Below are 14142 nucleotides of genomic sequence, written 5' to 3'. Positions count from 1 at the left end.
GTGTGTGTCTCGTCTCTCTGTGTGTGTTGACTCTGTGTGTGTGTATCGTCTCTGTGCTTGTGTCGTCTGTTTGTGTTGTTTCTGTGTGTTTGTCCTCTGTGTGTGTGATTCGTATCTTTGTGTCTGTCGTCTCTGTGTGTTTTTTAAATTTTTGGGTCACCAGCCGGAGACTCTGGGCGGGTGGGCGCCCCCAAATATTGTCCCAAATTCCTCTCTCAATTTAGCTCTTGTTCACGGATGCCGAGCGTCTCCAGTCACTTTCCCAATAGTATCTATTCTTTGTCTCAGCTCAGTTTAGAAAATCTGAGCCAATTTCCACTTTTTCAAATTTAGGGTCACTTGCCTGAGACTCTGGGCAGGTGAGGTGGGCACCTCCAAAAATTTGTCCCAACTTCCACTCTAGCCTTAGAACTTATTCACGGATACCTAAAACCGTCAACGGTTAGACTGTTGCCCTAGCGGTAACCATGCCATGCTCTACACACATACCAGCAATATATTTTTGTTTTTTGTTTTCCATTTTCACAATGGGGTCCCAATCAAGCTCTTGTCCATCGCTTAGCATTCATACCTTGACATATAAAGCCCAGATAGTCGGACCCCAACGCTCCAATCTGAACACTGACTAAGACCCCAATTCTGAGCTAGTGAATTTCCACCATTCAGGCTGGTGGACTGAGACCCCAATACTGAGCTAGTGGATTTCCACCATTCAGGCTGGTGGACTAAGACTCCAATACTGAGCTAGTGGATTTCCACCATTCAGGCTGGTGGACAGAGACCCCATTTCTGAGCTAGTGGATTTCAACCATTCAGGCTGCTTGACTAAGACCCCAATACTGAACTAGTGGATTTCCACCATTCAGGCTGGTGGACTGGGACCCAACAACGTCGATTCTCAAGGTAAAAGTTTGAATCAAACACTTTTAGGATATCGAGTGTCCTTACTGAAAAACTACTGAATTAAAAAATAAATTAAATTGATCATACGACCTTAATTATTTCATCAGATACGCCAGCACTCATAAACGATCCTTTTTTGAAATTCTGCTAACAGCATAGATGCTCAAGGTAAAAGTTTGAATCAAACACTTTTAGGATATCGAGTGTCCTTACTGAAAAACTACTGAATTAAATTGATCATACGACCTAAATTATTTCATCAGATACGCCAGTCCTCATAAACGATCCTTTTTTGAAATTCTGCTAACAACATCGATGCTCAAGGTAAAAGTTTGAATCAAACACTTTTAGGATATCGAGTGTCCTTACTGAAAAACTACTTAATTAAAAAATAAATTAAATTTATCATACGAACTAAATTATTTCATCAGATACGCCAGCCCTCATAAACGATCCTTTTTGAAATTCTGCTAACAACATCGATGCTCAAGGTAAAAGTTTTAATCAGGCACTTTTAGGATATCGAGTGTCCTTACTGAAAAACTATTGAATTTAAAAAATAAATTAAATTGATCATACGACCTAAATTATTTCATCAGATACCCCCTCCAAAATACCTTGTTCTTTATGTTAGAGTTTGACTTTTCATTCCCAATTAAATTAAAAAATAAGCATTTTCAAATAGAAATAAGGAGCATCGTTAAAAACTAAGATGAATGGAAATTATCCTCGATTCTGAGCATTTTTGTTTCCCCTCCAAAAATGACCCCCCCTCCTCTTCCCTCCGAAATGGGGGAAGGAGGGGCCTCTGAGCCTTGCCCTTGAGGCAGATCCCATTTATTTTCGATTCTGAGTATTTTTGGTTTTCCCTCCAAAATTGAAATCCATTGACTTAAAAAGTTCACTAACTGTTCTTGAATTTTGTAATACTATGTTCAATAAAGGTGGTACAATTTTCTTCAAAATATTAGGTCAAAGCAAGTTATCGTCCCTTTAACTTAAGAAGTTCATTAACTGTTCTTGAATTCTATAATGCTGCGTTGAATATTCTTCTAATTAAAAATGAAATAAAGCTGAATTTATAGGTGCTAAATTTATCATCTTGTTCTTCCAATAGCAAATGAAATGTTGCTGATTCTAAAGTTGGTTTGTCATCCCCATATATACGACGTTGGTATTTTTCCCATGACTACACTGCCTTTTCTATGACGAAAAGGCATACCTTTTCTATGATGCCTTTTCTATGCCTTTTCGTCATAGAAAAGGCAGTGTGGTCATGGAAAAACTGGAATGACTTATACTCTGATTATATAACCTTGTGTCTCCGACTGCCACACGGAGACAATTTCCTATTTGCGCTGAAAGCATATAAGACACGAAGAGATTTTAAGAGGTGAGGATCCTTGAATTTTGAAACTACCCCTTCAAAAAACTACTCCTTCCACACTATAAACACCAAAGTAGTGTTTTTATTTACCTTAAAGAGGAAGGGTTTGCAAAATTAGTAGAATCTGAATCTAAAACATAAAACATAGGTCCTAGTATACTACAAACGCTTTGAAATCATAGGCAGCGCGCTAGCGCTGCCTAAGTAAAGAACGATATGGCCACAATGTGTTTTTTTTTCTCCGATAGGCACTTCGTATCGAAGGAGTTGTCGTAGAAACTTCGAAAAGGACTTATTCGATTGTAAATTGGAGTGGCTAATGCCCTTTTAAATAGTCGAAAGTGATTGGAGGGCAACTAGCCCCCCCCCACGCCTATAATTCCCCCAAACACATCCAATCAAAATTTTGAGATAGTCATTTTGTTCAGCGTAGTTGATTTCCACATAGAAAACATCTTTTTGAGGAGGACACTCCCCCACAGCCCTCAGGGCAAGGGTTTTAAATTATGCCCTGGGGGCATATAAGGTTTTTACAGAAGGCATTGTCGTAGAAACTTCAAAAAAAGACTCATTCGATTGGAAATTCAAAGGGCTAGTGCCCTTTTTAATAGTCGAAAGTGATTGGAGGGCAACTAGCCCCCCCCCCACGCCCATCATTCTCCCAAACACATCCACTCAAAATTTTGAGATAGCATTTTTGTTCAGCGTAGTTGAATTCCTGATAGAAAATTTGTTTTTGGAGGACAAGCCCCCAGAGCTTTCAGGACAAGGGTTTTAAGTTATGCCCTGAGGGCATATAAGAACGATGTTGGCACAATGTTCTACGTATTATTTTTTTCCTTTAGAACAAGGCACATTATATGGAAAGGGTCGTCGTAGAAACTTCAAAAAGGGCTCATTCGATTGGAAATTGAGAGTTCTAGTGGCCTTTGTAATAGTCAAAAGTGATTGGAGGGCAACTAGCCCCCCCCCCACGCCCATCATTCCCCCAAACACATCCACTCAAAATTTTGAGATAGCAATGTTGTTCAGCGTAGTTGATTTCCAGATAGAAAATGTTTTTTTGAGGAGGACACTCCCACACTACCCTCAGGGCAAGGGTTTTAATTTTTGTATAGAAGGCGTTGTCGTAAAAACTTCAAATCAGGCTCATTTGATTGGAAATTCGAAGGATTAGTACCCTTTTTAATAGTCGAAAGTGATTGGAGGGCAAATAGCCCGCCCCCCCCACCACGCCCATCATTCCCACAAACACATCCAATCAAAATTTTTAGATAACCATTTTGTTCAGCGTAATTGATTTCCAGATAGAAAATATGTTTTTGAGGAGGACACTCCCCCACAACCAAGGGTTTTTAATTTATGCCCTGATGGCATATAAGAACGATGTTGGCATAATGTACTATTTATTTATTTTTTTTATTTTTTTTCCTTTAGAGCTGGGCACTTCATATGGAAGGGGTTGTCGTAGAAACTTCAAAATGGGTTCATTTGATTGAAAATTGAGAGTTCTAGGGACCTTTTTAATAGTCAAAAGTGATTGGAGGGCAACTAGCCCCCCCCCCCAGGCCCCTCATTCCCCCAAATACATCCAATCAAAATTTTGAGATAGCCATTTTGTTCAGCGTAGTTGATTTCAGTTCATTCAATGCACCCGGAGTAGTAACATCCCTGTGCGAGCGCTGTGTAGAATTTGCTGTGAAATATCTTGGGCGTTCGTTTATCGATCTATTTGAAAATTATAAACATTATTGGATAGAGAACAATACAAAAATTTATTTGATAAGTTGACAAGTGAAGTGCCTAGTGAATTATCTTGGACGTTCGTTTATCGAGCTATTTGAAAATTATAAACATTATTGGATACCAATATGGTTAAGAAAAGTGGAAAGCGATCAAGACAAAGCGATTTGGACGAGTCTAGAGGGTCCACGGAATCGACTGATAATGTTTCAAAGTTGGATAAAATCCTTGCAATCGTCGAAGAAACTAAGAATGATATTTCAGAAATAAAAAGGGAAATCAGTGACATTAAGTCTGGTTTAGCGTCCCTAACGTCTCGTGTTGAAGATTTGGAATTAGCAAAAGTGACCCACGAAAATGAGTTATCTAGTATTAAGCAGGAAATATCGGCACTACGTAAACAAATTGCAAAGGAACCCGGTTTTGGTGAGTTAGCTACGAGAGTCCTTGTGGTAGAAAACATGGATAGAAGAAGGAATATTATTCTATGGAACATTAAAGGTGAATCTAAGTCAAAAGCTAAGGAGCATGTTAACGCCTTACTGTCCCAACATCTTGGGATTAATACCCAATTTGAACTACTTGAGTTTACGGATCGATTTATCAAAATCCAGCTCTAGGATGATAAGGACAAATTCTGTATCCTTCAGGGAAACAAGAAATTGCGTGAAAACCCGTTCAGAATGGTAGCCGGAAGTGAATCTCCCTATGTCTATATAACAGATGATGTGACAAAAGGTGTTCGTGACATTCGTAACTCCCTGAAAATCAAACAGAAAGAATTGAGAGAAAAGGAAGTCATTGCTTGGATCCCCCCAGTCGTCCCACCTTCATTATGCTTGATTGAGAATGGGCAAAAAGTGAAGCTTAAATGGTATAATGTCGTTAAAGTCAAATGCGTAAAAAATGTATTGGAAGTGGATTAAAGTGGTTTTTTAGTATGTTTGAGTGGATTTATGATTGTAGTTAGTTGTGATTTAGCTCAGGTATCCATGATTAAATTGCGCTCGCCTTCGGGTGATGATAAGGATAATGGTTAGAGTGAGTATGATGTCAAATATTGTTTATGTATTACTTTTTTGTTCTTATTTTTTATTTTCTTAATTTTGTTGCCTTTTTTTTTTTTTCTTTCTTTTTTTTTTTTTTATTTACATCGGCTCACGGAAATGGGATGCGAAATTTTTGTTGAGTTTGGATTATGGATGAGTTAAGTTTTGTAGAAATTCCTGCTGGTAGGCTGGAGGAACTTGAAAAAAATACTCTTGATATTAATAAATTTTTTCATAGGTTTTCGTCACAAGATCAAGATTTGCCAGATTATTATAATGCACCTAAAAATAAATATTTTTCTTTTCATGATCTACTAAATTTAAATAAAAAACTAACACGACTGCCATTTTGGAATTGTAGAGGATTAAATAGCAGCTTAAATTTTTTGCATGATTTTCTTAATAGGTTGTCAACAAATGTGTTCGGAACTTGTGAGATATTTCTTGATGGAAATGATAAATTCCAACATTAATAAAATTATAAGTTTTTTCATGGTAGTCGAAAACAGAATAAGAGAGGAGGAGTCGTTATTTTTATACGAGATGTTTTTTCATCTTCTTTACGTAATGAATTTATGGTTTGGAATGTTGAGATGCTATTTGAGAGTTGTGTAGTAGAAGTGAATGATGGAAGAAATACTTTTTTTGGTAATTGTAGTATATCGGCCACCATCGTCTAGTATTCAAGAGTTTTTAAGTCAATATGAGTCGTTGTTAGATGCCCTCACCCAGCAACACCATCCATTTTATGTAATGGGGGATTTTAATATTGATTTAATGCGACGTATGTTTCGTCATCGAATAAGGGATTAGAATTTTTGAATATTTAATATTTACATGGTTTGTCACCTACTTGTTTACTACCATCAAGAATCTGTGATAACCATGCAACTCTTATTGGTAACATTTTTACATCTGAAAACTGCCTTGATACCCATATTATTTTAAATGATACATCTGATCATTGTGTTGTTGTTTCTAACTTCTCTGGATCAGGAGTGGAATGTGATAAGAGACCAAATAAAAGTTTTAAAATGATAATTAACCAGAAAAAGATAGATGAGATGAAAGTAAAAATAGGAGATATAGATTGGAATGATGTCGTAAATGTTGAAGACCCGAATCAGTCAATTGCTTTATTTTATAGCTAAATTTAACCAAATATTTGACCAAGTATGTCCTATGGTATTAAGAAAGAGTAAAGATTTGCCTCGTAAACCATGGGCTACTGAAAGCCTGTTAAAAAGTATAAAAGAAAAAAATAGATTGTATAAGGTGAAGATGCAGTACCCAAATGAAATTAATATTGAAAATTTTTAAAAATATAAAAATCGGTAAACTCTTGTTCTCAGAGAAGCGGAAGCAAAATATTATCAAAATGAATTTCGCAAATGTGATTCACCTCGGGTGGATCAAATTTCTGCTGGAACACATAATCATAGAAAATATTTACCAAATAAAGTAGATAAGACTATATTTATGTACCCTATCTGGTTCTCGGAATACCAAAAAGCCGTTACTAGTTTGAAAAATGGATTTTCGGCAGGATGTGATGGTATATCGACTTCTCGGTTTAAAGAATTAGCTGGTGTACTTTTTCAGCCGCTTTTGTATATTTTTAATTCTTGTATAAAAAATAGATTTTTCCCAGTTTGTCTTAAAGTAGCTAAAATTTTACCTTTGTTTAAAAAAGGTGATAAAGATAACCCAAACAATTATAGGCCTATTACTATTTTATCACCTGTTTCTAAAGTTTTTGAAAAGATAATAAAAAGTAGATTTATTTCATTTCTGGAAAAGAATAAGTTTTTTTCTCCTAATCAGTTTGGTTTTTTGAGTGGTAGATCAACAGAGCAAGCAGTAGCTGCTTTACATCATTTCTTATCAGAGGCTATGGATGATAGTTATTTGGCGGCAACTATTCTTATTGACATAAAAAAAGATTATGATACAATAGATCATGCAATTCTTTTTGATAAGTTCGAAAATACAAGAATCTGCGAAGTAGCTCTAAATTTAATCGGATCGTATTTGTCCGAAAGAAGTTTTAAGGTCCAAGTTTGCGGTGAATCATCTCAAATTTTTCCGTTAGAAAATATAGGGGTACCGCAGGGATCTGTATTGGGGCCGATGCTTTTTTTGATTTATGTAAATGATCTTCCAAATTGCATGCCTTCAGGTGATGAGCTACCAATATTGTTTGCGGATGATACAGCAATTAGTTTGAGGGCGGGCAACGAGGAGGACCTACGATTGTCCTTGGAGGCTGATGCATTGAATGTAAATTATTGGTTTCATGATAACCGATTAATACCTAATTTAGAGAAGTCGGAATTTATGTTTTTTGGGAGAAGTTCGAGGTCAGTGAAGCGTGTGTCATTTCAAATTATTAATATTGGACCTCCCACCATAAAAAGATTGGATTTATTTAGATATTTAGGTATTTATATCGATTCAACTCTGTCGTTTAAGACGCATATTAGTAAACTTAAAGCAACAGTGTCCAGAAATCTCGGTTGTTTGCATAGATTAAAGTTTCTGTTACCATACCAAATCATTAGAACTTTATATTTTTCATTAATTGATTTTTATTTACAGTATTGTTCGACCGTTTGGATGCTGACTTTCCCTTCGCATTTACGAGGACTCCAAATTGTTCAAAATAAATCAATAAGAATTCTGGACCATTTTTTAGCACACCCTAGGAAGACAGAGGAATTATCTGAAATTAAAACATCTTTTCTATTTCTTGATATTCTGGATTTACAACAAATTTTGCACCTTAATTTGGGCATATGGTTTTTGAAAATCAAACATAAAGATCATTTTTTTCAATATTATGAAACTTTTAGCAGAAAATAAAATTATTCATTTATCATGAACTAGGATTAAGTTTCTTTTCCTGTTTGTTAAAAATGAGAAATCAAGACTCAGTTTAAGATATCAACTTCATAAGATTGCGAATAAATATAAGTTATTTAAATTAGTAAGTAAATCGCCATCACTATACATATATAAAAAAAGAAATTGAAAAAGATGGTACTTTAGGTCTACAGTAGTGGGGATTGATTGTATTATTGATTTATTTATAAATTGTTAAGTAAATCCAATCCCTATCTTCGTGAGTTGATAGTTAAGTTATGTATGTTTTTTTTTTTCATTTCTTCTTTAAATGTATTTTAAATTTTGTTATATTCTTATCAAATTTTCTTTTCTTTCTCAAGTTATGTTAGCAGGAAGTGTAATTTTTTTCCCCCTATTGTTTGATAAAGGATACATTACAAGATTCCTCTCTTCTCCTTTGTACAAAATTTATGTATATGTTTTTGTTAAATAAAGTCAAGTCAAGTCAAATCAAAGAGAAAATATATTTTTGAGGAGGACACTACCACACAACCCTTAGGGCAAGGGTTTTAATTTGTGCCCAGGGGGCATATAAGGTTTTTTATAGAAGGCGCTGTCGTAGAAACTTCAAAAAAGGCTCATTCGATTGGAAATTCAAAGAGCTAGTGCCCTTTTTAATAGTCGAAAGTGATTGGAGGGCAACTAGCCCCCCCACGCCCATCATTTCCCAAAACACATCCAATCAAAATTTTGAGATAGCCATTTTGTTCAGCGTAGTTGATTTCCAGATAGAAAATATGTTTTTGAGGAAGATACTCCCCCACAGCCCTCAGGGCAAGGGTTTTAAGTTATGCCCTGGGGGCATATAAGGTTTTTAAAGAAGGCGGTCGTAGAAACTTCAAAAAAGCTCATTCGATTGGAAATTCAGAGGACTGGTGCCATTTTAATAGTCGAAAGTGATTGGAGGGCAACTAGGCCCCCCACGCCCATCAATCCCCCAAACACATCAAATAAAAATTTTGAGATAGCCATTTTGTTCAGCGTAGTTGACATCCAGATAGAAAATATATTTTTGAGGACACTCCCCCACAACTCTCAGGGCAAGGATTATAAGTTATGCCCTGGGGGCATATAAGGTTTTTATTGAAATCTTTGTCGTAGAAACTTTAAAAAGGGCTTATTCGATGTGAAATTCAAAGGGATAGTTCCCTTTTTAATAGTCAAGAGTGATTGGAGGGCAACTAACCCCCCTCTCACGCCCACCTTTCACCCAAACGCATCCAATCCAAATTTTGAGATAGCTATTTTGTTTAACGTAGTGGAAAGTTTTGGAAATTAGGTTTTAGAGGATGGCAGCCACCCTACCAGCCCTTAGGATAAGGGCTGTAATTTACGCCTTGGGCGCATATAAGATGTTTATATAAAGCGTTATAGTTTCCAAAAGGTCGCATTCGATTGGAAATCGAAAGGCCTAGTGCCCTTTTTAATAGTCGAAAGTGATTGGAAGGCTTGACATTTTTATAGTAAAGATTGAAGTGGGTATAATGTATTATTTTTTGTTCTTGTTGTTGTTCAAACCCGGGCACGTCGTTTCGAAGCGGTCGCCTTGGAAACTTTGAAAATGGCTCATTCGACTGGAAATAAAAAGGGCTGCTGCCCTTTTTAATAGTCGAAAGTAATTTGAGTGCAACTAGTCCCCTTTTCAAGCCCCCCCTCCTACGCCAGTATATACCATCTTTTGAATTTGCCAAGGCCCCCGTACCAAACAGGTTTTTCTGTTAGGTAAACAGGTCATTACACTCTTTGCCAGGGAATAATGCAATTTCAAAAGTTCAGCGTAACTTCAAAGTTCAGTGTCCTTTTTTAGTGTTTAACCAGAAAACCGATGACTCTTTATACCCGCCAATTATTTCTATATATATTCAGATTTCAAATTTGAGTCTCCCTCAGTTTTGAATAGTTTATATTCGAGATAGTATTACAGGCATTTTTTGTAAAAAGCATTTACATAGAAAAATGGATAAGCAATTTTTGGTGAGTAAAAAATATTCTCATTATTATATTAAAAAAAAATTGCCATTAATTGAGAGAAGAACTTCTTTCCTTGCAATAGAACTATTTTTACTTATCTAATTATAAGAATATTTTAGTTATTAGCTGAAAAAACCTAAAATTCTATGAGATTGTTAAATTTACATTGTGATTTTTTTTATCTAGATCAATGGGTCTTTTAGATGTTTTTTGAAAAAAGTACTCAGCTTTCGATCAGTACTTGGTTATAAGAATAAAATTTTGTTTTTGTCATTTATTAATTGTTAAAAAAGCTTCCTTTTTAAAAAGAAAAATTACCCTTTTTTTTATTTATTTTTTTTAAAATAATTACAGCTCCGCAGGAAAAGAAAAAAAATTTTTTTTCTATTAGGTATTTTATAAATTCTTAAATTAACCTGTGTGGTTAAATATTCTAAAAATTGATTAATTTTTACAAAAGCTTCCTTTTTTTTTTATAAAGATCAGTGGCTTTTTTTTAGGAATTTTTTTTAAAATAATTCAAGGCCAGTCTGCATCTACAGTGTGATTTTTTATCAAGATCAGTGGCCTTTTTAGGGAATGTTTTTGAAAAAAAGTGCTTGGCTTTATATCGTTAATTTGGTACTATAATAAAATTATTATTATATTAATGTTTTAATTTTTAAAAAATCTTACTTTTTATTAAAGTGTGATTTTTTTTTTTTTATCAATATATTTTTTTTTTTTTTTTTTTGGTAATTTTTTTTTAAAAATGTAACGACAATGATTCTGTTAATTAAATAGTAAATTATATTAAATCGTTAAAAACCCTCACCCCCCCCCCCATTTACTAAAAAAAAAAATTTTTTAACAGATGAAACTAATTAATACATAAAAATTTTATCTCAGCTATCCTTTTTATTTAAAGGACCTTATTATATCATAGGAGGGGGATTGACTGAACCATGCTAATTAAATTGTCCACGTCTTAAATTTCTATCTTTGTCTACATTTGATTGAAATCTGATATTTTTACTTGATTGTCACAGGCAATTCTTCTCCATATTGTTTAATAAGGAACGCAAATACTGCTTTTTAAGTTTGAATTTAAAAATACAGTCACGGAAGCATGGAGGTAGGTGGGGGGAGGGTGGAGGGAGGGAGGAGCAGTTTATAAAAGGTCCTCCATCTCACTATCAGAACCCTTGCTTTTGAAATCAAGATGTTTTTTACACTACTTTAGATGTCTAACATAAACTGAATTATTTTCCAAAAACCCAAAATGCATTTTTGCTACATGCTAAATTTTTGTCTTTTTTTTTAAAGGAAGAAGAGACGTGCAATAATCCCCCTTCTGAGAAGAAAGCGAGATATGACGAACCTTCATTAATACAGACCGCAAGGGCGTCTGTTATCACATTAGCTGTGAAAGTTACACGTGATCTGGACCATCCATCGAGCACCCAACTTATAGCGACAGCGCCCTCTGACTCCCGCGTTTGCTCCATGGCAACTGGAAGGAAGTTGACAAGAGAATGGGCTACTTTATACCATGTCTCAGCTCAGCCTACTGACTCCCTTCAAGTTTTGCAAAGGAGTTCAGATATAGACGTCCAGTCAGAATTTGTTAGTATATACATAATTTTTTCTATCTCTATTTTTCAAAAATAAGACAAAATTTTCTCAGGCACATAGCTTTTTATGATTTAAAAAAAAAATAAAATTTTTTTATAAGATATTTAATTTTCTTTAATTAAACAAATTAGCAATATATATATATATATAAAGGAGTGCTTATATGCATATTCTATAAAAAAAAAAAAAAAAAAAGAATACCCTTTTAAATTAAACAAACTAAACATTATTTTGAAAAATTAAATTTTAAAAAAAAAAAAAAAGATTTTGTAGTTAAACCTCTGCAATCACGCCATAAAAAGAGAATATTGCGCCACAAGCATTTGCATTGTATCAGATCGTTTCATCGCTTTGAATTGTAAATGGGTTTCCTGTGACAGGAAGAAAGTTTTTAGTAATCACCAATTATGGGTTTCACATACAAAGAAAATAATATTATTATTTTGAACCAACTCAGGCACTTATTCTAGTTTTTGAAAGGTTCAAGAAAAAGAATTTGAGACTGTTCTTTTTGAACAGTGTTGTGGAGTCCGATACTCCCCTCACCTCGGAAAGGGTATCGATCCTCTTACCTCGAAGGAAGCTCCCGGTTCCCAAGGGTTCTCCCCGGGTGGGTTTTGGGGAGGGGGCGGGGGTCTCTAAAAAGGACCATCCAACATTTTAATTGTTGATATGGATGGAGAAAAAAGTTCGTCTCTCTTACAAATCATTTATTTAGCCGAGGTCGAAGAAATCCAGTGGTAAAGGACAGAGGAAAATACGGATTATTGAGAAAGTAACAACACCGCCACCAACCGTCGACATATAGAGTTCGTATCCTTTAACTGAAGTCGAGGAGCAAGTTTTCGTACAGCATACTGCGTCAGTCGAAAAATGGTCAAATTTCATTAACAGTTATAATGAAGAGGCTCAAACAATCGAATTGGAATCATATTTTGCGTTTTTATTTAAAAAAAAAAAATTTTGTAATTAAACAATTAATTTTGTCTATCCGAATCTTTTACGGAAGTACCCTAAAAGGAAAAATAATACATTTTAATCACAAAAAAAAAATATTTTTTTTAAAATTATAATTTGAAATAATGAAAGAAATAAGGCAATTTAACTTTTTTTTTCTTATTATTTTAATGTTTAAGGTGGTGGTGTTGGTGGGACAATGACTATGAGAAATTGACAAAGTTTATTAACTATAAAAAAATGATTATTTTACATAAAAAATAAAACTTTTTTTTTCTACAGATTAAAAATATAGCACTCCCAGTGGCACCATCGAGTGATGAAGCAGGTATATTTACAGTACCAAGTCTGTCACCACCAGCAGAGTTCAGGGATGAACCTACACTAGTTCTAGATACTATGGAGTGGCATGAGGGATTCCTTAATGATATTTTTGGGGAAATGACCAGTCTGGATGACTTAAGCTGTGATATTGACATGCTTGAGGACCCAGAGTGGGCAAATAGTTTCATGTTTGAATATTTAGATGATGCTACAAGTAAATCTGACCCGTTTCCTCATAATGAAATTCCCTCAGAGGACAATACAGGCTGGCTCGATCAATTGTCTCCAAACACCTTGGAACATGTACTAGGAGACCTCATGTCACATCCCCCCAATGTGATTGAACAGACTGGGAGTGGTGTTATTGACAAGTCCCTGTCACCCTCCTCCACCAGTCCGCTTAATAGTAGTAGTAATACAACAGCAGCTCATTTTTCCGGGGGCATTTTTAATGAGAACTTTATAATGAGTGAATTGACTCCTGAACTAACAGGGTCAGGACATGAAAACAATGTTACGCCCCCAGACTTGCCTGGTTTTAATCTGTTAGAGTCTGCTCTAAGCCATTTGAAGACATACAGGGTAGACTTTAGCCTTCCCGAGGAAAACGCTGGCATTATTTTAACTGACCCCGTGAAAAATCTCCATAGCTATAACGAAAGAATTCGAGCACTTATTGAGATTCAGATCCAGAAGTGGGGAGGTCGAGGGGGAATTAAAGCATCCTTGAACCAACCAGTGCATTTACAAAAGTGAAAATCCGGGGACGTTTTTTATTTTCATTTTTCGAAAGGCAACCAGACTTTCTACCCAGGTCTAATCGATTTTGAAGACAATTATTTCAACTGGGTGAATAAACTAATTTCAACTTTGGATACATTTAATGAGAGGGGAAGTGGGTCCACCATTTTATACATTGAACGCATGGATCTGAATCTCAGTAGATTTAAAAAAAACTTTATTTTAAGGGGTGGGAGGGGTAAAGGAATAAAATGTCACCCGGATTTTTCGAATACAGGAGGGGTTCAGGGTTTCAATTTTGACACTGGACTTCAATGCTTTAAGTATGCGTTTTTAGCAGTGGCCTATTAGACATTAAAAAATGAATAATAAATGAAAAATCTCGACAGACTTGCAAGTAACGGTGGAAAAAATTTCCCTAAAGTAAATTTTGATTGTTTAGAGGGAAAATATCCGGTGTCCTTTAAAGAAATAAGCATATTCGAGAAAGCAAATGAAAATCTTGGGGTGGGGGTAGTTAATAATTTCTTAGACCACACTGCTTTTCCA

The 14142-nt window shown here is 35.1% G+C and overlaps 2 protein-coding genes across 5 annotated transcripts in view; one reads left to right on the top strand and one right to left on the bottom strand.

Moving 5' to 3' along the window:
* Positions 1–14142, bottom strand: part of rsh (Rap GTPase activating protein radish) — a 263202-nt gene that overhangs the window by 123752 nt on the left and 125308 nt on the right. The gene's annotated exons all lie outside the window — the stretch shown is intronic.
* LOC148949245 (uncharacterized) overlaps positions 5026–14142 on the top strand; it is a 16991-nt gene continuing 7874 nt past the window's right edge. Inside the window, exons 1-4 of the mRNA XM_089093534.1 lie at positions 5026–5068; positions 7175–7362; positions 11263–11433; positions 12811–12932. Of these exons, the coding sequence (XP_088949660.1) occupies positions 5026–5068; positions 7175–7362; positions 11263–11433; positions 12811–12932 (524 nt within the window). The remainder of the gene's footprint in view (positions 5069–7174; positions 7363–11262; positions 11434–12810; positions 12933–14142) is intronic.

Source organism: Artemia sp. Qi Xiang Cuo, chromosome 8, assembly GCF_049724085.1.
Source record: "Artemia sp. Qi Xiang Cuo chromosome 8, ASM4972408v1, whole genome shotgun sequence".
NCBI classification, from domain to species: Eukaryota; Metazoa; Arthropoda; class Branchiopoda; order Anostraca; family Artemiidae; genus Artemia; species Artemia sp. Qi Xiang Cuo.
This window is presented reverse-complemented; position numbering and strand designations above follow the sequence as displayed.